This window comes from Argopecten irradians, chromosome 11 (assembly GCF_041381155.1).
Source record: "Argopecten irradians isolate NY chromosome 11, Ai_NY, whole genome shotgun sequence".
Taxonomy (NCBI): Eukaryota; Metazoa; Mollusca; class Bivalvia; order Pectinida; family Pectinidae; genus Argopecten; species Argopecten irradians.
In genome coordinates this window covers 30,251,183-30,271,359 of record NC_091144.1, presented here as the reverse complement: position 1 = coordinate 30,271,359, position 20,177 = coordinate 30,251,183, and the positions used below count along the sequence as shown (strand labels likewise).

The window sequence follows — 20,177 nt, the reverse complement described above, 5'->3', positions numbered from 1 at the left end:
TTGGACTTACTATCTAAGGCTTATAGACATAAGAGTTTTAAAGTAAACTAATCATATGCCCTTTTTGTGTACTTTAAAATAATGTTTTTAAATGAATGTTAAACACAGATCTAAGGAAAAGGCAATATAACTTATAAGGCTGTCCTCATATGTACATGGTTTTACCAATATAAGTGTATGTGCAACATTAGAAACAAGAGTATATTAAGGATAAAAAACTCATTTTAATGAAGACTTTTTTTCTTTGTAATTTTCATGTAGGATCTTTAATTAAGAAAAAATGTCAAACAAAACATGTATTTTCTGTGATCAGTTGAAAATGTTCTTGAAATAATTGATATTAAAGTCTTTATAATATGGTTTATATATTTTGATTTTGGAAATTCGTTTGATTTCATTCTATTTTTCTGTTTCTGCTGCATTGTATTTGCAGTACTTTGAGCACTTTGATTTGTTTTTTGACACCATTATACTGCAACACCATATTACTTTTTTCTTATCGGTTGATTCCACCTTTTCTGGACACATCCTTTGATGGAATATATACACGTATGTTCACGTTAAAATTCCGCGTATCTCGATGAAACATATGCATGTTCACGTCCATTTCGCGTTGACGTTGAGTGTTCATGGTGTTGCTACAGTGCAGCACCTATATCTACATCGATATTTGACCCTGGATCTTGTGTAACCTTTATCCAAAGACCACCCAGCAATCACGTTTTGTGCCTCAAATTGAATCTTCCAGCATTTGGTGTATTGTATGTTATGTGCAAGTTGTCTTTATTGTTCCACACAAGAGAGCGGAACGGATTCGGCAAGTCTTCACTAGTTGCTTAGATTAGCACCCGGCATTCGTAGAAGTGTCTACCACTTTATGGCCAAGTGAAACCAAAACACTAAGGCATCCATATCGGAAACGAATGCTTGGCGTTTACTTGGCGTTTACTTGGCGTTTTGTACCGTTCTAACTAATCTATGCACGGACCAAAGCACAAAACAATATCATATTGATACCTTTACTATATTTTAACCACTGAAAGTGCCCTATTCATATGGAGCAATGTAATAAAGTATGATTTTATGCTTCAATATGGAACTACTATGTATTTGAATGTTATTTATACTTTTAGGTTTATGTAAAGGCCAAAGGGAAGATAAAAAGGGCCTATATTAGTAATGGATTCCACCGTTTCCCCACGATTGATGATAACTTCAGTCATGCACAGTACATTCTCATTTCTTGATGCCCAAACTGTGAAGTCTGGTCAAAGTCGCTGTCGGTACATATAGATTATTTTATAAGTTGGCTGTCGGGTAAATTGCCAGCATTCTAGCGCTTCATTACTATGTTCCTAACCAACTTAATTTCTGCATGTATGGATATCCATGTTTGAATTGTCTACAATTTATATCTCGACCTTTCTGGGTTTAAGTTTTATAAGTTAAGCAGTAAAATCGGGACATGTTTTCTGAAACACCCTGTGTGATGAAAATCATAATATCCTTGACCTCGATCTTCATGTAAAGGTCAAGGTTAATGGTTACTGTAACTTCGATAGCCAAGGGTCTCAGGGAGAGTATGGATACCATTGACTAGCGAAATTGAGATTACTGTTATACCTACAGTTGTGACTTAAGAAAAAAAATCATAGCCAGTACTTAAGGGATTTTATTTCTTTACGGGTTTCCACCAATCCGATTAAAAATACAGTTCTTTATTATTACCCTGTTCTATCGAGGATATGACAACCATTATGCGGTCACGTTGATGTTCTGCTGACCCTTTTGATTTTCCAATAAAATCATTTCTTTCTGAATATTGTTCTCAGAACACACTGAATTGTTGTCACGTCACTAGTAATTTCACCAAACAATATAATTTCATGGATACAAGGACACTGTGATGAAAACACATTTCCAGTTGAACTAGACATGAAATGGCAGATGTGCATTTCAACTTTGAACCCTTTAGATCACTACAACATAACACGATGGGATATTGTCAGATCCTCTATGAAAAAGTGATAATGAGTATTTATAGTTTTAATCAGAATTTGGATGTCCACCAATTTACGCAGTCAAAATATATAATAGATAAGTTTGCAATTCAGGATTTGTAAGGTCAAGGTAATCCTTGTGAATTCTAGAAAATCATTTTCAACACTGAAGTTCTTGCTTCATTTGTTCCTTAATTTCCTTTGATTCTATGCCTTGAAGGTCAAGGTCATCTATTTAATCAACCTTGAAATCTCTTCACTGAAGCATATGTTACTGGTCCAGTATCAAGTCTTCTGACTCCTTAGTTATTTACAACTGACAGTTTTAGCCTGTTTGGTACGAGTGAAGGTCAGTGTCATCTAATTGAACAAACATGGAAGTCCTTCATCCCAGCATGCTACAGGCACAATAATGGGATTCTTAGTTAAGGATGAATCAAGTAAAATGGCAAAACGGCAACAGCTGCGACAGACAATTTGAGACAATGTTCAATAACATAAATTCACTTGCTCTTGTGAAATGAGTTACCATCATGATCACTATCGATGTGTGAAAATTTCAATTTCCAAAGATAACTTAAGAACAAGTAATATTAGAAGCACAGCTTTATTTTTAATCTACATTGTGTAACAACTATAAGTAAAAAGCATAAAAATTGAATTTGAACAATATCTAACATGAATATATATATATTATATAAGATAAAGGCAAACTAGTGTGTTTGTTATGCATGGTATTAATAGACATACAATCAAACAATAAGAGAGTTATCTCCCCTGATTTAAATATATATAGGGGGAGGGTAGATGATTTAGATGCTAAATCACTGACAATGCATGTACAATCCTCCTCAAGTGAATAACCTATTGTATCTTAATTATGATATGGAATACCAAATTTCACTTTTTTAATTTCATAAATTTGAGGTAATGTGTTTTCATTTGTATAACTGCATGCTGCATGTAAACTTTGATTACATAGTTGACATTTGATAAATCATTGATGCTAAAAATATGTTGGCTGTCAGCATTTTAGCATCTAAATCAAGTGCGATGAAATGAAGCTTGAGCAGAGTTCTAACACAAACAATCAAAGTGAGTTTACAAATTGCCCTCATAGATCTCAGGTGTTAAGCATGACGGAAGTGAGATGACGAAATCATAAATCAATAAAACACATTATTGCAAATGGTGTATTATTTGCTGGATTCTTTTTCATCTGGGACATGATTGTACAAGGTAGTATACCATTAAACATTATGATCCATCAGAGTTACTTCATATCCTTGATGTGAAACCAAGGGAAGTAATTCTGGAAGATCAGAATGAGTATCTCAACCATATGTCATCAAAGGGATTAAATTCAACGTCTTAAGTAAGTTAGGAAGTTGAAGAGGCACATATTGTCAGGGAGTTACTGCACTTATGTAGCAGTAAAGAAACATTTCTTGCATCAGGTGACAGGTAGAATAATAACAGCAACATAGGAATCCATTACTAAGGTATCCTCATTATTTCCATATCATGATGACAACAAGAAGGAGGGTACATCTATGTCATTGTAATTGTGTAGGTTTGCAAATAAAATATGATAAACCAGCTTTGAACAAGTAATAAAGACAGTAATTAACATAATTTGGTCCAGAAGGATGTGAAAGATCATAAATGCTACAAATTCAAAGTAGATGTTTTTTTCTTTTAAATACAATGTACAGTGTACATCAAAATATACCTCGAGTTAGCTTTAGGCATTTTGTGTTAAAGGGATATTATGCATAATTTTGGATAACAAGTTTGCGCGCAAAAATACACCCTCTTGGACTGGATCTAACTTACCGGTATGTATAGAAATGTTTTACACCTTTCTTCAACCTTAATTAAACAGGAAAATAACAATGTTGATACTTTACCATCAAGAGAGACAAACAAAAAATCATTTTATTTTTAGCTGTCTTATTCATCAGCCGATACATTTGTATCAAACAACTGCAGTTATGTTATTGCTGCTAAAAATATAATGACCTTGGGATTGTATCCAAATGATAAAATGACAACTTTTTACCTTGTCATATACACGGGTAACCATTAATATAACATTAATAAAGTAGCACTTTCACATCCTGATTTCTACAAAAACACCAACCAAAAAGCCTCTACAAACTTAAACAATACAAATAATAATAAGAAAAAATACATCGTAATGAGCAAGCAAATAATTTACTCCAATATAAGAAGGACGCTTACTGTATTCTTAATATTGCATGGGTTATGTATTACGAATGCATGGCTTCATCTTAAGATTTTTGTTATATAAGGGAAAAACTTTAATCACAGTCTGTTTTTACAATTCTTGTGATGGACAACTTTGACAGTGTGCAAAATATACATGCAACTGAAGCTTATCTGAATTATGATTTTGTAAACATCTTTTTTTTCTTATTATGGAGTAAATTGAAATTCCACTTATAGACCATACATGACATACCTTTTTTGCCATTAACCAAACTTATAAAATACAAATAATATGTACTATTCCTGTAGCATTGTTGCATGTATATCTGTTTTATATCGGAGCACTTTGTGTGATTGCACACTGGATGGCAGGAGTAAATACACAAAGTTTATCACATTTTACAAGTAATTTCTTTCTTAACAAAGCAAGAAATAATATTAGATGTAATATTGGATATTATAAAATTATAGGGTGTTTTTTGTATTGAAATTAATATTTAGCACTCATAATTTCAAGAAGCCATTCCAAAAATCTGAAAATATCCAAGAGCTATTCAAATAACAATGACTATATAGAGAAATACTAAACTTTTCATGGCAGGAATATCAATGATCATACAAATTTTGTAGAAGAAAACCTGAAACTTCCATTTGTTTGAAATCAATCAGTCATCCTTTTAAGATATTAAGCCAGATGTAAATCCATTTGACATGTCTATCTAAACACAATGGTCCACTTCGTTTCTTCCTCAAACACAAACATATCACTATCCTCTTGTCAAAGTTATAAGAATTCCCAAAACGAATGGTCTAGTACAAATTGGTTCCATGAAGACAACACAATGTTATCTCTTCTTACAATCGTTTATGGAAGTAGAAGGGTTCAAAAGGTCATATAACAGGATCTCTTAGATCAATGTCATTGTAGAGTTAATTGTATATTCTAAGAGATGGTACGATAAGGCAGATGAAGTTTACCAAGCAATAGAGAGTGAATTGTTCTGCATTAGGTAGTTTATGTTGTATGTGTTTATACATACAATACATAAGCGTGTCTATACATCAACATTGTATTCTAAAAGCGTTGCGTAATTAGTACGGTCTCCTCCGTAATTTGCATTCAAAGTGACTTTGACCGTTTTGTTGCAATGATTTAAGAAACTGACTTTTCCTTCCCAGATTCCTTGTTGGTTGCTAGTGAGGTGTGTCCAGTCTGAATCCACGACGATAGCAGCTGCCTCCGCCCTCGGAATGAGGACACGGAAGTTGGCGAGACGCTCTTGGCCCTGAAGCATTTCCTTATATAGACGTATCGGATCCCACATGAAGCAACCTTCTTTCCATTGGGCATACTGTTTGGGGAAGGGATGAGGTTTCTTCGGAGCATTCTGACAGTTGAGGAGATAATTGTAGACGCCAGGCAGTTGCTGACTTGGATCGTTGGTAGGGATGGCGTATAGTTGTAATTTATAGAAACCGGTCGTAGGGATGGTTACCATGAAACTAATTACGGAGCCTTGCGTCTGCGTGAACACATATTCTGGGAAGTCCTCCTCCTTATCAACGCTAATCAAGTTAGCTGTTACACGCATCTCATTTGTAAAAGCAAACTGGATCTCTATTTGGTTGTCATCCAGGTGGATGACTGGATCGTGATGACTGAGGGTGCTGAGCCCAAACTCATTGAACTTACACTGACAACCCAGATAACCCGGTGGTAATTTGGGGAGCGGGGTTGTTTTTACATCCTCATGGCATTCTACTAGAAACTGCGCGATATGGAACAAGGTTTTCCCTTCTGTACTGGGATCATTTCCGTAAATTTCAAGTCCATACTCTCCACGTGAAGGAACAGAACAGGTAATATGTGCAGTATTACCCACAATTCTGTGCATAACATAACAGTCCAGTTCAGCGTCATCGTACGAGATGTGCTTGAGTTTGGCCATAAACTGCATCTGTCTAGGAATACGGATCTGTAACTCCACCTTACCCTCTCTTGTAATGATGTTTGCGGTTTGCTGGTAGGTGGCCAGCCCGTATTTGAAGAAGGCGGAGCCAGGCCCCCAGTGGAGTGTGGCACAGGGAGGGAAAGGTTGGGGAGGGGGAGAGGAAACCTCCTCCTGTACGATCTTGTATTCACACACCTGTGCATAAACATTGTCCGTGTTCTCCGGCGTATCCTCTTTAGCGTATATGTACAAAATGTACGAGCCTCTCTCCGGCAGACGAAGCCTGAATGACCCGATACCACCCACACTCTCATGCATGCCGTACCTATTTAACTTCACTCCCTTGTATTCTTCCTCAGAATTCTCATATTGAATAGTGAAGTTGAAGGCTGCAACAAGCTTATGGGCTGGGTAACGCAGACGTACATTGATTTCTCCTCGGCCATAAATGACAGCAGTCCTATGACTGACAAATTCAAGGCCATATTTGAAGAACTGGGGCTTCATGTGAGGCATGTTTTCAAATTCTTCCAGGGTGACAGGTCGATCAAGTAACTGCCATTTTGGATCGTCGGGGAAGTGAGTGTAGATGAGCTGATGTGGGTCAGGCAGGAAGAAGTATTCATCAAGTTGGTAGTGGAACTCTTCAACCTGGGCCTGTTTACCGATGATACGCCGAGCTGCCCAATGAGCATCAAGTAGACACCAAGTCCCGTAAATGTAGACGGCGGTCCAAGAATGCTGATTAGAACCAGGCATGAATTTCTGTCCCGGACGGTAGTCAGCTCCTTTGGCATAGCCGCTGATGATCTTTGAGTGCAGACCGGCGTAACTGGAAAAACAAAAATAATTTAAATAAATAATATGATACCTACAGTATTAGATGTTTTTATAACAATTCATTCAATTTCAAAAAGTGATCAGAAAATTTCTATTTATATTGTACCTTTTTGAAAATAAATAATTGTTTCAAACATTATTTGAATTGGATATATTTATTATTATTATTATTTCTTCAGCTTTTAAACCCAATATCAAAGTCATCAATCTATTTTACTGAAACAACTTTATTGACCTATATGTCGCTAAAAAAACCTACCAGCACATCGTATCAAAAACCATGGCATATGTAGTCTTCCCCGTTTTCAGTCCCATCAACACTTCCTCTGGGCTTCCTTTCTCCACGTTGTTAAAATCAATCTCCTTCAGATTCTTAGTGGCCAGCCATCGGAAGATTACTCTGTAAAACATTGCGAGGAAGCAGATGAGAAACGGCTCAATTACTGTACACCTTTCATAATCAAATTTTAGCAGAGTTGAATCTTGTCCATTCAAAATTTGCAATCAAGATCCTCAGCTTACATTGTAATTCTAGGATTTTTTTGGTCCAGGCCAATTTTTATCTTCACATTTTTAAAAGTACACAACCTGCACTACTCTGATATATAACTCCTAGGGTTACCACAGTCCTGGCACAGTTATAGAAGTTTGACTGTTCATGTGTTTCAGTGGCACACGCTTATCATAATTTAAGTACCCTGTACCTATAAGTACCCCAAACCCTTTTTTGAGGCAACAATTTCACTCCCCTCAATTCAAATTCAGACTGAAACTATAAAATCTCTGTATGTTTCTCTCTTTGTTTTCTTTTGTAAATGGATTAATATTTTACTCTCTGCAAAAATTTTGTGAAATGTTAGCCAAAATATGGTCCTAATAACTGCACCTTCACTTTTTCAATTTTTTCTACATTTATGATATTTATAAAATACAACTTATATTCAATCAATACAAAATCTACCAATGCTTGACTATAAAGATTAACATGCACAATATTTTAGTGATAGATCAAGAATGAAAGATTCAATATTCTCGACCTTTTCTAAGATTTTTGTAAAGATAAACAGGACAAATATAACAAATGTAATCACATCATCAATGATTCTGTGGTGTTTGTTTGTATGAGTTTTGCAGCCCATCGACAGCTGAGGTCATTTAGGTGTGCAAGGATGCAAACTTACCTGACTTTTTCTATTTCATTTGTGATGTTCTTGGAGTAGATCAAATCCCACACGAGATCCCTGAATGTCGGATGCTCACTCTTGGATACCTAGATTCCACAGAAGTATGTACGTGGTAAATTGTGTGATATCATGGATAGATTTATCAATCACAAAAGGCCTTTAGCCATTATTATCAGTCATTCTTCAATAATACCTCAGTGCAGTGGTAATATTTAGTATCATAGTTTTTATTCATTTATTAACTCATTCACCCCTGAAGAAAAAATTAGGCTCTTCTAAATCAAAGACTGGACCAGTCCATTATGAAATTCAGGGGTGAAAGAGTTATTTTTTTAATCGTTTTTTATTTCAATTTTTGGATCTGCTGGTAAATTTGACCCAAAACCAAATAATACTTGTGCATGATAAAATATAAAAAAAATCCCTTTACAATTAACATGTTTTTCTCTCTCGTTATAACATCTTTTTCTCTCTCGTTATAACATCTTTTTCTCTCTCTTTATAACATCTTTTTCTCCTCGTTAAAACAATGTAAGAATCTGAATGTGTCGATAGAAGTGTTACATACCTGTATAGCGTGATCATCCACTGTATGTAAGACCTGGCGATCAATGTTCTCCAGACTTGGTTTCTGTTGGGCACTGGCTGCAGGGGCTGGTGGGGGTCCCTCCTCAGTCTCCATCTTTACTGGGATCAACTTAAACTCCTGGGGGGCTGAGGGCGGCTCCTGGCCCACTGATCGCTTCTCAACCTGAAGCAAAAGAGAATCAAGTTCAAATTTCCAAGAAAACAAGCAAACATTTCAAATTCAGTCTCAATAATATTTCATTAACAGGCAGGTCACTTCAAGGTGTACCTGTCAGATACATAGAAGATAGGATATGCAAAGAAATACAAATGAGCTTAAGTTTTACTGTAATATTTGATAACAATCAAAATTTTCCTACACTGAACGTATCAATTTAGTGAAATACGATTGTTCTTTAAACTGGAATACTGATAAGTAAAGAAGGACCCCATTACATATTTGACCAACCCGGGTATCAGACTCTACCACAAGCAACCTAGGACCTTGATCGATCCCTTTTGGTCCAATCCTTATTTAATTGTGAACAACTTTGTTTCATCAACATATCACAAAATGTTTGTCAGTTGGCAACAAACCTTTTTCTTGGAACTGCTCCATATCCAAGGGTTTCATTATCTTTAAGGAAAGGAGGTTATAATTGCAATTTCAGGGAGTAATTTTCAATACTTAGTCTTTCTGTATGCTATCTAATGTAATTTAGCCCAAATCAGCCAGGTTAAACCTGCAAACAGGCACCAGATACTGCCCCTGTATGTCCATCCACTGTACTCACCATGATGGGCTGGCTGGGAGGAATGTTGATGACAGCCTTTTGTTGAGTGGGGGGTAGAATGACATTTCCTGCCCCTGGGGTGAAGGCAGCCTGACCCCCGGGCTGGTTCTGAGCATGGGGTTGGGACATGCCTGGGTAGTGTCCCTGCTGTCGGCTGTCGGGGACGGTACCGTACAGGTACTGTTGCTGTAGAAACTCCGGTGGTGGAGCAGGTAAGCTGTCCAGGTCGATCTCGTTCTGACCACCAATATTCATATTAGACACATTCTGGGCAAGCTGTAAAAGTTCATCAAACAACGGTCATCATAAAAAACCTATAAACTTACTTCCAGTCATCCTGAAACATCTATTAAAATTTAAAGCTCAGAACTAATTTTTAGATAATTTTTAATTGATAAAATACTTTATGATCATGAATACTTTGATACCTGTATTTGTAATACACAATTTGACAAGATTAAGTTTAAATGTAATTAAGATGGCCATGTAAACCGTAGGGTGGCCATGCACACCAGACTTGAATATCTTTGTATGCTGACAAGGATAAATGGCCAGGATATGATTGCCTTTGTATGTCTTATCTAGTGTCAACAGGGATCGACGGGGCAGACGACAATAAAACACTTAGATGTTACAAAGCTTCCTCATACAATTGATCCTGTCGAACAAAATCCCCATCGTAAATCTCCACTTAACATATTACTGCAATGTTTACAAAACATTTAAAATCCCTTCTTAGATATCAGAATGTGACTTTGTATTAACTTTCACTGTATTTAATTAATTTTAGTTCCTGACTAGAACACCACCTATATGACTCAAACCATTGCTAGACTGTCTCATTGACGCGTTTAATAAAACTTTAAAAATCAGCAACAAAAACTGTTCAGTCGTTGTATTTTAAACTATAACATGCACACAGCCTTTCTAATTTCTAATAAATCAGAAATATCTGTAACACATCCATTTCTCACATACTTCATTGGATATCTCATGGTCGCTGCTGGAGAAAGACAGCTCTGTTTTACACAAAGGGAAATCATGTTAGACAACTCACACGCCCTAGTTAAGTATGTGATGTAATTAACACATGAGGCGTAACCCTGGTGTACATTATCAATGACATCATTCATTTTGACACATAACTACATTCCTTTGATGATGGCACTATGGAAATACTTGAAACAACTGATTTTTTTTTAAATTTTATCTTTTAAATATTTAAGAGAGAAATAATCAAACATGTATCTGCCAAGCGGACAGGGATATCTCAACCCTAATTAAGGTTTTGGCTGGTCAACACTCGGCAAGCCTTTCAATGACAAACTAAAATCACTTGGGTTGAGATATCCCTGTCCACTTGACAGACCCATATAAGATTCCATTAGCTCTTGTCTCTAATTATGAAAGTGGATACAACTTAGATTGAGTGTATAGACTTGGGTTTCACTGTGGTTTGATACTTTACCAAGGTAATCTAAAATATATTTAGCAAATTACCATTATCAAATGAATCATTCTATGGATATATACCACATGAATATGTACAGAAACAACAGTAGACCATACCTGGTTGGGGTTGACATAGGACACAGTTGCCTGATGAGCGTTAGGGACTGTACGCCTCTGCGGGGCCTCCTGGTAGAAAGCTGTGGCCTGTTCCTCCGGCTGTGCATAGTGAACGAAGTACTGGCAAATGTGTGTGTACGTGTCACCATCTTTAGACGGGTCGTTTCCGTAGATCTCCAGACCATATTCACCTTGTCGTGGGAGAGTGGCCGAGACATGGATCTCGTCTCCCATCTCAGTTTCAGAAATACATCTCTCCAGGGCTTCATCTCCCATCCCAGGATGGCGCAGTTTACAAAGGATGAAGGTTGGCTTTGTCTTTCTGAAGCTGAAGGCGACATTTCCATCTGTGGTGGAGATGACGGCGTCTTTCTGGCTGGGTACAAGGCCAAGTTGACTGACGGGTACCCCGGGACCCCAGTTACTGTCCGAACAGTTGGGCAAAGGCGTGGCATCATGGGCTGCTGTGTCGGCTACAACCTTATATTCTGCAGATGCGGTGAAGACATTCTTTACGCCGATGTCCCCAGTCAAGAGCTGAGCAAAAATGGTCAGATAGAAACTTCCAGCCTTGGGAGCACGAAGGACAAACGTTGCCTGGTTGTTCTGTGTCTCTTGCAGAGCATAATTCTTGAGCTTGTGGTTATTATACATCTCATCTCCATTTTCAGCCATGACGATCTTGTACGTGAAATTTGTTGGTTTTACAAATCCACAAGTGATGGCAATTTTACCGTTCTGTGTCTGCACAACTCCCTTCTGATGAGACATGAAGAACATGCCACACTTGAAGAAGTAGGATTTTACCAGAGGGAGGTCCTCAAACTGAGCAAGAGTGAGGCTCTGTGACAGAAGCTGCCAGCGTTCTCTCTGTGCCCAGTGGCTATAGATCAACTGTTCTGGGTCAGTCATGAAGTAAAAGTCATCGTATTCATAAACCTGTAACAGAAACAAACTGATTGATAAAGCTCATATTTCAAATACTTTTGCTATGAAAAAATCCATATCTGCAATATTATGAATATATATATATATGTAAAGATATATGAAGAAATATTTTGTAAATTCATTACAGAAGTTTTAAAAGGTAAAAGAAGGTAAAGTTATCTCCCCTGTTTCCTATCCACATAAAAACATTGAATGAAACCAAACTGTTTAAAGTGAAATTATATTCAACCACAATGCTATAGAGTTATAGAAAGGACTAATATAGGCATTGCCTATTTCCTCATTCCCTTGGTGTTAACATGTTACAATAAAATATTCTAAAATGAAATGAAGAAAATGGTATCATTTTATTATACACATACCTTCCTCCCCAGTTCTTCACTTACCAAGTTTTCTTGAGAATTTCTTTCTGAGATGAGATAGCGTGTGGCCCAGTGAGAATCGACGAGGTACCAGTTTCCGTCGATGAAGCAAGCGTTCCAGCTATGGTTATACTCGGCCCCCTTAAACTTGTCCCCTGGGTGGTAGTCCAGTCCTTTGGCGTACCCAGTCAGTACAGCACAGTACAATCCTGCATACCTAAAGCACATAAGGAAATTACGATGTACAAATGTAAGTCATGTACCTACGTAACTAGTACATGTAAATGAAAATTAGTTGATTTTACTATTTTTCATATTCAAGATCAAGGTAATTTCCGTGTACTTAAATACCTTTGAAAAAAACAGAAAGAATGATGTACAAGTAAGATAACCTTTAATATAGCTTGAAATTTGACATGAAATTGACCAGTTTCTGGTCAATTCCAGGTGAATTTCTTGTAAAAATTTCTTGACATGAAATTCAGGTGAGAAAATGGTATGCCTGTGCATTACTATTAGCAATCTAGAAATGTAAGAACATTTCTCCCACAAATTAGTATGTATCAGAGAGGAGGTTGGGAGATTTTCTTCCTACAAAATTTAGCAACTAATATGTACAATTTGTATCAGGTTTCATATTTTTTCGTCACTTTTTCCACAAGCGATAACTAATGATACCAAAATGATATCAATGCAAAGATATGAAATTACATATAGCTCATTACATTAAATAGTTCACTTTAATTGAATTCTATTTACCATATCTCCAAAATTAATTTTTCTTTTTCTTTTCTTCTTCATTCCTCGGCTCTTATATTTAAGAAAAAGAAAAAGAAATTTATAAAAGGATTCCTTACCCGCACATGGTTTCGAAGATCCTGGCGTATGTCCCTTTCTTGTTTTTGAAAGACAGCAGAACTTCCTCCGGTGAACCCTTGGCTGGGTTGGGCACATCCCTGAAGTTCAATGTATGCATATTCCGGCAAGTCATCCATCGGAAAATAACTCTACAAAGATTTAAAACATGAAATATCATATTCAAGTTCTTATTTCCACGTAAATTATTAGTACGGCATATTCTCTTAGGATGTTTAGAACATTTTTCCATTGTGATGTTGAAATATAAATTCAATTTGAATATAGTGGTCATTGCATAATTATAAAACAAATGGATATTGTTCAAGAACAAGTTAATGTTGCAATGATGCGAAAACAAAACATTGGATTTAAAGTGAAATGACTATATTACAAAAAATGACATCTAGATTTTCCCTTTATCTAACGAATGTTAATATCTTTTATCGTTGAACAATGACAACAATTTCTTAAATTAACATGAACCTCTTTCATTTCAATCTGTTTCTATTAATGGGCTTAAATCCTTACATCTGCTAGCTGTAGCTAGGATATAAATACATGCATATTTTCACAATCATCTTGATATGAACATCATATACATATTTCAAGTTCACATTCTAACCTCTTCTCTAGTATAATTACATGTCAAACAAGATTTTATTTGATAAAGCCTAGTGCTGCACAAGACCAAGTTGCTCAGAACTATTTCATCCATTCCAATAAACTTTCTGTAAGTAGGTGCGTTGATAAGAGTTGCTGTTTCTCTGACTTCCTGTAGCAGTGTGTCTTACAACCTTTAGGTTTTACTATAAGGGAAAGCTTCTATGTTTACATATATATATATATATATACAGTTTTACTACATGATCGCCATAACTATTAATTTTTTTATCACACATCTGATTATCAAAGACGTCTTTGAAGATCTGAGATTGCAGTCTCTCATCTTAATATACACAAGGTCTGTACACAGCCTCTCCTATCAAGTACTTAACACTCAGCACCATGGTTTTGATACACACTTATGTAAGGAACATTCAGTAAATTTAAGCTATAGTAGACTACAACACAACTTGAATTATCATTTTTTTTTTATAATTTGAAAATGGTAAATCTATTCTAAATTGTCATTTGATCTATTGTTGAGTCCAAATTGTAGTTTAATTCGAGTAATACATTTACAGTAAATCACATTTATAACGAACCTCTGGAGACCAACAAAAGCATCTACAGTAAAACATGGTTATACAACCTGGGACCACAAACATTACAGTAAAACAGGTTATACGAACCCTGGGGACCAACAAAACATCTACAGTAAAACATGGTTATAACGAACCCCTGGGGACCAACAAAATCATCTACAGTAAAACATGGTTATAACGAACCCCTGGGGACCAACAAAATCATCTACAGTAAAACATGGTTAAACAAACCCCTGGGGACCAACAAAATCATCTACAGTAAAACATGGTTATAACGAACCCCTGGGGACCAACAACATCTACAGTAAAACAGTTAAACAACCCCTGGGACCAACAAACATCTACAGTAAAACATGGTTAAACAAACCCCTGGGACCAACAAAATCTACAGTAAAACATGGTTATAACAACCCTGGGGACCAACAAAACATCTACAGTAAAACATGGTTATAACGAACCCCTGGGGACCAACAAAGCATCTACAGTAAAACATGGTTATAACGAACCCCTGGGGACCAACAAAAGCATCTACAGTAAAACATGGTTATAACAAACCCCTGGGGACCAACAAAAGCATCTACAGTAAAACATGGTTATAACGAACCCCTGGGGACCAACAAAAGCATCTACAGTAAAACATGGTTATAACAAACCCCTGGGGACCAACAAAAGCATCTACAGTAAAACATGGTTATAACAAACCCCTGGGGACCAACAAAATCATCTACAGTAAAACATGGTTATAACGAACCCCTGGGGACCAACAAAATCATCTACAGTAAAACATGGTTATAACGAACCCCTGGGGACCAACAAAATTCACTAAGTAAAACATGGTTATAACGAACCCCTGGGACCAACAAAACATCTACAGTAAAACATGGTTATAACGAACCCCTGGGGACCAACAAAATCATCTACAGTAAAACATGGTTATAACGACCCTGGGGACCAACAAAATCTACAGTAAAACATGGTTATAACGAACCCCTGGGGACCAACAAAATCATCTACAGTAAAACATGGTTATAACGAACCCCTGGGGACCAACAAAATCATCTACAGTAAAACATGGTTAAACAACCCTGGGGACCAACAAAACATCTACAGTAAAACATGGTTATAACGAACCCCTGGGGACCAACAAAAATCTACAGTAAAACATGGTTATAACAAACCCCTGGGGACCAACAAAATCATCTACAGTAAAACATGGTTATAACAAACCCCTGGGGACCAACAAAATCATCTACAGTAAAACATGGTTATAACGAACCCCTGGGGACCAACAAAATCATCTACAGTAAAACATGGTTATAACGAACCCCTGGGGACCAACAAAAGCATCTACAGTAAAACATGGTTATAACGAACCCCTGGGGACCAACAAAATCATCTACAGTAAAACATGGTTATAACGAACCCCTGGGGACCAACAAAAGCATCTACAGTAAAACATGGTTATAACAAACCCCTGGGGACCAACAAAATCATCTACAGTAAAACATGGTTATAACGAACCCCTGGGGACCAACAAAAGCATCTACAGTAAAACATGGTTATAACGAACCCCTGGGGACCAACAAAAGCATCTACAGTAAAACATGGTTATAACGAACCCTGGGACAACCATGGGGACCAACATCTACAGTAAAACATGGTTATAACGAACCCTGGGGACCAACAAACATCTACAGTAAACATGGTTATAACAGGGGACAACAAAATCATCTACAGTAAAACATGGTTATAACGAACCCCTGGGGACCAACAAAATCATCTACAGTAAAACATGGTTATAACGAACCCCTGGGGACAAAACACAGTAAACATGGTTATAACAACCTGGGACCAACAAACATCTACAGTAAACATGTAACACCCTGGGATGGTAAACATGGTATAACGAACCCCTGGGGACCAACAAAAGCATCTACAGTAAAACATGGTTATAACGAACCCCTGGGGACCAACAAAAGCATCTACAGTAAAACATGGTTATAACGAACCCCTGGGGACCAACAAAAGCATCTACAGTAAAACATGGTTATAACGAACCCCTGGGGACCAACAAAAGCATCTACAGTAAAACATGGTTATAACGAACCCCTGGGGACCAAAAAAATCAGTTTGTTATAAGCATAGTTCGTAATACAGACATCTTATATGGACTTTGATGGGGAACGAAATTCACAATGTAATAGCCATTTATTCATTGAAAACATGTTTTACTGTAAAGGTAAGTAATTGCCCAATTGATATCAAACTATGTTAAAGGACTGACATCACATCTATATGACCTGGTATGAATGTCAAGGCCATATATTTGGACAAACATGGTAGAACAGGAGTATTAGACAGTTGACGTATGATCAGCTAAAAACATTCCACAAATCTCATGTTTTCTTCATGAGCAAGAAAGAATATTAGAACAAGTACTTCCTAACAAATTTTTAAATGCTCATTCAGAAATCAGAAACACTACATACCTCCATAATGTAGGATCTATCGAGGTTTGAAAGTGTTTTGCCATAAAATGATACAACTTGATGCTGAAAATCTACTAACAATGAATGATATTAGCAGTGATTTACCAAACTTATGTTTATTATAATAATCATGTGTAATGTGTTATGCTGTCTTTGCATATTACAGAGTTAGCTCCCTTGAGGGTATGTATCGATTGTTATATAATTATTTTGCGAGTGCAATTTTTCTCAGTGAAGTATCACGTTGCACTCACAAATACATGACGTCACAATCAATACCTACCCACAAGGACAGATAACTCTGTAATATATAAATACAGAATATTTGTTTTAGAGTGAGTTGCCCCTAATAGGTCTTAGAGGTCAAACTCTCTGTGGTGTTACTGTATGGTCCTGTAGTCTTGGCAGTCAATCTGACAACTGTATACCAGAATGAAAAATAACAAACAGATAAACTGATGACTATCTTACACCACCAAACAAACTAAGATTTCAATAGTCATGAGAAAATGACAAATAATCACTTTACTACACAAAGAAAGTTTTAAACATGAACCTTTCTAAAGGTGTCTCAATAAACAGGGAAAATACAAGCCAAATTAGTAAATTTACTAAATTCTGAGTACAGAAACAGCAATGTTGACATGTTTCAAACACAATGTATGGGGCAGTACTACCACATGGCCGACATGTAAACATGCCTACAGTTTCTGCTGATTCTTACCACAGCTGTTATCTAGCTGTGTAAATAGAGGGATGGAATGGCTTCAGGTCACAAACTCCAAACTGATAGAGTTACATATTCTCATCAAGCCAAAAACATTCCGGAGTACTCTATGGAACCAATGGCCTATTTAAGTTCCCAGAATCAGAGAGATTTTTTATTATAAAACTTGGATCCCTCGCTTGATGAAACACAGATGGTCTGTCTATCTGACAAGATACATTATTTATAAACACATTTAACTAATTTGATTCCACCTCTGAGATTAGTTGACCTTTGCATTCCCTTACATATGATGTACAGCCATTTCACATATCTTCCCTTCACTTTCCTCCATTCAAAAGTGTAATACACATCTTAAGTTTGAATAGACTTTATTCATAGCTGTTAATGTGCGACACCAAGCCTACAAATCTTAGCCACATTAACCTTAACTTCTTGTTTTGTTTTGTACCAGGTAACATCAATCTTTTTGTGAAAAGTCAATAATTAGTTAATCATGGTCAATCCCAAGGAGGAATGGGATACTTATTTTTCATCAGAATTATCTAAGCAAGGGTTAAAATTGAATTATTCTACCTTTTTTTTTTGACCATCAGAGATCATAATGCACTTTTTAAGCACTTTTAATATGACCAGAATTTACAGAAATCTCTGATTTCTTCAGACGAAAGATTAAGAGATCTTGAAATTATTTCACAATGTGTCAAAAACAGGAACTCTATTTAAGCTTGAAGGTTCAAAATAGTTTAAAGCTGACTCATACTGTTAAAATCAATGTCAGAATTGTAAACTAAATATCTGCACTGATTTTCTGTGTATTTTTCATGATTAAATTAAGTTATAAAACTGATCCCAATACCATCTATAGGGATGCAATTGTAAGTCAGGATTCAGGTGGTTCCAGGAATTAAGACAATGCCTGGAATGTAGAATAGTCTACAGTCAACACATTTCCCTCCTGTTTTTAAGCAATGAGTAAACAAGAAAGTTACTTCCTCCAATTTCCATAATAGTTCCTATGGATCATTGTAAGGCAGTGATTCAGAGGCCTCCGAGAATGCATTATCAAGAAATTCCTTCAAACCTTCGCACCCTAATGACATTACAGGCCGTAGTATGGAGAGATGGAGTGCCAAGACGGGAAGGGATGAGTAAAAACGTCATGTCTGCCAACACACAGTCCGACATTGGTCTATTGAAGCAGATTGATATCAGACATACACATGTCTAACTGTAGATCTCAAGAAATGCTTCTTATTCCTACTTCATAATTCACAAATACATTACCGGTAACATGTTTGCTGAGAGGCTTCTATGAAATAACCTTGTCACCATTGTTTATTCTTATTACTATTACCACTCAAATGAATCGATTCATTAATCAAACAATATGGAGAGAATGTATATTTCAGTAGTATTTACAGTACAAACACATTTATAATGAAAACACTTACAATGAATTCATGGTTACAACATAGTAATTTTCATTCCTTGCCAATCTTCGTATAATTTATTTGTAATATGTGTATAACAAACTATGCTTATAACAAAGTGATTGTGTTAGTCCCCAGAGAGTCATTATAACCTTTGTTTTATTATATACCTCTGATATGTTTTTTTTTAGCGATCATATCTAGTAATTTTTCACCGAACTCTACACCAAACCTTGATAGAGATGTAATATCATATAAATTATAAATTTTAATTTCAACAGCAAAGGAAGCCCTGTCAGGAATATAGAGAAGTGAAAATGGGAAAATATTATTGCACAAATCTGAAAGATTTCATGAATTACATCCTTATCATTAATTAAGTCAAAAAGCAAACATATGACAATATAAAAATTTCTATGCCAATTACACAAAACTAGCAAAGGTTCATACGACCAGCTGTCTTTTTTCAGGAATAGCCCCAGACAATACTGTGCCTGCAGCTATACTTAAACCCAGTGGCTACAGGCAAATGTAATTCAAAAGCTCTGTTGTACAGATAACTGTTATCTGGTTACCAAAAATATCAAGTGAGAGTGAGGATATAGCCACTACCTCTTCCTAACTCTTCCATCACAAGTACTTAACAGAAACCCAGGCCTCCCTTGAGTAGGCGGCCCCATGATAGCAGTTGACCTTGTGACCTTTACAGCGTATTTCTGTCATTGTATAACTGTATCATCACTTAATGTAATGTAGTGTCTATAGATCAAGTAGGTCTTTATATTATTAATTTTTAGATTTCACATTTGACATCAACCATCCCAATCGATATAGCTTTCTTGTACATTTGCAGACATCAGTAATTGGTCTATGTTATATCATATTTTTCCAAGAGTAAGTAATGTTCACTAACAAACTAATATGTCGCAATTGATACCTACCAAAACAAGGAAAGATAACTCTGAAATTTGCATACACAGAACAGCTAATTCCCAATTATAACTTGAGTTATTTGCC

The 20,177-nt window shown here is 36.2% G+C and overlaps 1 protein-coding gene across 3 annotated transcripts in view; it reads right to left on the bottom strand.

The window, feature by feature from the left end:
• Nucleotides 1-2,588: 2,588 nt before the first annotated feature.
• The window catches only part of LOC138335272 (uncharacterized), a 51,545-nt gene continuing 33,956 nt past the window's right edge, over nucleotides 2,589-20,177 (bottom strand). For all 3 annotated transcript variants that reach the window (XM_069284281.1, XM_069284282.1, XM_069284283.1), the window contains exons 4-11: nucleotides 13,306-13,455; nucleotides 12,473-12,665; nucleotides 11,139-12,077; nucleotides 9,570-9,845; nucleotides 8,777-8,959; nucleotides 8,206-8,294; nucleotides 7,284-7,424; nucleotides 2,589-7,016 (exon numbers count right to left, since the gene is read on the bottom strand). In XM_069284281.1, the coding sequence (XP_069140382.1) occupies nucleotides 5,288-7,016; nucleotides 7,284-7,424; nucleotides 8,206-8,294; nucleotides 8,777-8,959; nucleotides 9,570-9,845; nucleotides 11,139-12,077; nucleotides 12,473-12,665; nucleotides 13,306-13,455 (3,700 nt within the window). In that variant the 3' untranslated portion in view covers nucleotides 2,589-5,287. The remainder of the gene's footprint in view (nucleotides 7,017-7,283; nucleotides 7,425-8,205; nucleotides 8,295-8,776; nucleotides 8,960-9,569; nucleotides 9,846-11,138; nucleotides 12,078-12,472; nucleotides 12,666-13,305; nucleotides 13,456-20,177) is intronic.